This window comes from Limulus polyphemus, unplaced genomic scaffold (assembly GCF_000517525.1).
Source record: "Limulus polyphemus unplaced genomic scaffold, Limulus_polyphemus-2.1.2 Scaffold1517, whole genome shotgun sequence".
Lineage (NCBI taxonomy): Eukaryota > Metazoa > Arthropoda > Merostomata > Xiphosura > Limulidae > Limulus > Limulus polyphemus.
Genome location: NW_013667127.1, coordinates 247,045 through 250,783, shown reverse-complemented (window position 1 = coordinate 250,783; position 3,739 = coordinate 247,045). Strand labels below are relative to the sequence as shown.

At 31.7% G+C, this 3,739-nt stretch overlaps 1 protein-coding gene across 2 annotated transcripts in view; it reads left to right on the top strand.

The window, feature by feature from the left end:
- The window catches only part of LOC106463924 (protein DJ-1zDJ-1-like), a 36,617-nt gene that overhangs the window by 21,162 nt on the left and 11,716 nt on the right, over window positions 1-3,739 (top strand). For both annotated transcript variants that reach the window (XM_013924008.2, XM_013924007.2), the window contains exon 3: window positions 3,300-3,369. In XM_013924008.2, the coding sequence (XP_013779462.1) occupies window positions 3,300-3,369 (70 nt within the window). The remainder of the gene's footprint in view (window positions 1-3,299; window positions 3,370-3,739) is intronic.

Here is a 3,739-nt window from a genome sequence, read left to right as displayed (position 1 = left end):
CCCTTCTTGTATTCAAACAGCATTACATGCCAAGTGTGTTGCATTATGTGCCATCACTATAAGAGATTAGAGTATACTAAACTTTACACATTATATAGGCTATACTAACGTGACATTTAGGCAGTTCTTTTAACTATTATTTGTGATGTACATTTTTGGTGGGTGGATAATGAAAGTGTTCCAAAATGCATCATTAATTTCTTGACGACCTAATATATGAATGATAAGGGCTGGCTTTGAGTGTTTCATTTTTATAGTTTAGTACAGTGGGTTACGATGGCTTAGATGTACCAACAAATCCATTGTTGTCATTAAAAAAGAAAATGTCACATTTTGTTTCAGGCTTTCGTTCTACTTCCATTTGTACCTTTGGCTAGCATTGGGTTTTTGACTGAATTAATGAAAGCTTCCTCTTTGTTACTTTTGGCCTCTGGTTTTTGTCACTTTGACTTGTATATTGTTGATTCCTCTTGGACTCTTTTCATATTAGATGTCTTATGGCCATTCCCTGACCATTTTTTTTCCAATTGACTTGCATCTGAAGAAGATATTATTATGTTTTCTCCTATTCTCCACCTTTTATTTTCACTGGGGTATATGCTTTTGCTCAGAAAAATTACTCTGTCCATTCTAGGTGCTCCATTGTTATCTAACCTTGTCTTAACCTAGCTTGTCATTATAATTTTTCTGCTCTCTTTATCCACAGGAACTCTTATCACATGACTGATCTGTCATGCGTCATTCATGGGATAAAGCTTCTTGTTTGCAAAATCTATGTGGATCTTGCTGTTAGGTTGTGACATGTTTTCAGAATCAGATTATATCACAATTGCTACCTGTTAATGTCTTTGATTTTGGCTTTTCACTTTTATTTGGAGAAGATTGTTAGAGCTGATGTGGAAACACTGAGTACATTATCAATCTGTTATTAACACTGTTACAACCTTCAGTAGTGATCTTACAGATGTTTTGAATGATTGAATGATGGGCCATAGTATGTTACTGCAAAAGGAAAAGACAAAGTTGTGGTACCTGATAAGATTCCTGCATACATGTTAGACTATAATTACTCTTGTGAGTGGCCATACCTGGATATTTTACTTTATGTGGCTGTATTTTGCTTTGGTGAAGAAGCTCTTATTCAGAATCTATAACTTGCCTCATAATTGGATGTTCCCTTAAGGTTAATTGTTCTACATCCTTTAAATGAGGAAAGCCAGGTGCCCTTGCCCTGCAGTATTTGAAGATAGAAAGTAATACATAATGATGAATAATGTTATTAGTTTTTCTTTTTTTTTTGCTTGTGTACAGAATTTTCAGTAAGCAGGTCAATGTTGTACTATATAAAAAAAACTTTAAAACTGACTTTTCAGTCAGGTGAAAGTAATATCACATGCTATCACCTTATTAAAGTTTGAAGTGGATATGTAAATATTGTAGATATAAAGAATTCTCAAACATACACATTGATTTGTTAATCACCATATTTGCACCTGAAACATGTTTGATCAATAATTTTAAAAATTTAATATACACATGTTTGAAAGTTCTTGAAATTGAGAATGGAATTTTAAGGGCTTGAAAGTGCTTGAAAAGGGGCTTTTTCTTTTTTTTTGCAAAAGGACTTGAAAATATTATAATATATGTAAATATAATAGTACTGTCTGTTGTCTGTCCATGTAACTAATTCACAGGGTGTGGACGGATCTTCACCAAAAATTGGTTTGGAGGCTCATTAGGTCCATGCAGGAGAACATACAATTTTCAGTTATGCATTTTGCAGTTTTTATGGACATTTTTGCATTTTTTACCACTAATTTGCTCCCTGTAGATGGATCTTCACCAAATTTAGTGTGAAGGTTTGCAAGTTTGCATGTGGGAGATACATGCAAACTTGCAGTTTCACACTTTGTGTTTTGCAGTTTTCATTGGCTTTTTGCATTTTATTAATTACATATAAGGGAAGCAACTTTTCAAGCACTAAGATAACCTTTCATTAATCATGAATTTACATAACTTCTGTCTAGGGGACATGTACTCCAGCTAGTAGCAGAATACATCGATATATCTAACTTTAATGCATGTGGCAGAGTTGAGGGCAATAAATAAAGCCTTTCTTTTTTATTCTACATTCATAAGTTGAACAAATGAATAGGAATTTTATAAAATTTCAGTGGAATCTAATTGATTTTGATATAGATTTTAGCTTCTAAAAAGTACTTGAAAAACATTCTGAGGGTGCTTATAAAGTTCTTGAAAGTGGTTGAAATTGATCTGAGTAATTCAGTATGAACCATGTAACTTATCTCATTGCTACAATAGATGAAGTGTAGGATCATCCCCACAAGTTTGTTTTCTTTGGCAAATTATAGACAAAGATGAAGGTAAATTCATGTACTGAGGTCAGAAAATCCTTTACCATTTTATAAAATGGTAGTATTGTTGGCAAAATGTGAATCACATTTGTCTTGATCTGTTGTATGTTATAACAGATGTATCAAATTCTAGTAATGGACCTGTTCCATTTATTCTTTTTTGTTGGAAATATTTAGATTTGATATCTCAGTTTTATATCATTTCATTCAAATTTAGAGTAATAGTTTCTGATTAGACACTTTTGGTAAAAAGTAGTACCAGTTACTGATGCATGTTTATTTATTAAGGTATAGTTAATGACTGACTACTGTGCAGAAAATCATGTATTAGTTAATTAAAAATCTTTTATAATGTAAAATGTTCAAGATACTAATTAAAACATTGAATAAGTGACCAAAAGAAGTTTTAGCTATAACGAATTTATAGTTAGCTTTTTAAGTTTTAGACACAAACATTTCAGCATAAAAAATTCACTCTGCGGGTAAAAAGAGTAAAATTTCATATTTTCCTATGACAATGTATGGTTGTTTTAATAAATACTGGCTGTTTATTTTGACCTTGATCATCTTTCTTAAATACAGATTCCATACCTAACCTATGTAAATAATTTTAACACATTAAAGCTGTTATCAATTGAATGCTGTATCTTATATGCCATAATTTCCATTGTGAAGAGTTTTTAAATATTTATAAAGCTATGTGAATATTCTTGGTTCCACCCAATTCTTTGATTGATTAATTAATCTTAAGATAATTTCAACCTTAATTTATTGGTGAATATGGTTGCAAGTGGAAAAAGAATGTTTTCATTTGAATTGTTTAACAATTGTATTACAATAAAAAAGTGCATACATTTGTAAAAAAACTATAGTCCATATATCAGATTGTTGACATTTTTGTTAAATATGTTTTATTTGGTTAAGAGTTCTTTGGTGAAAGATGTCCTTCAAGAACAAGAAGAGAATAGCAGACTTATTGCAGCTATCTGTGCAGGTAGGGTGGTTTATTATTACAGTAAAGTAGGATAAAAGAAAATGTTAACTTGTGAATTTGCCAGATCTTTTCAGTTACACTTTATTCAAAGCTTTTGGAGATCCTGTCAAATTTCTGATTATTAGATGTACATTACAATCTTAAAGCTACATAATGAGCTATCTGCTCTTTGCCCACCTCAAGGATTAAACTTGGCATTTTAGAGCTGTAAGCCCCCAAGCTTAGCACTGAACCATCAGGTTGCATCTCAAGACTAATGTTAGCTAAGTTAATAACCCTTGCATGCACACATTACCATCTCCATATGATTTCTACTGAAGAGAGAATATTTATGCCACTAATAAGCACTTTACTATCATTGTGTCTCACT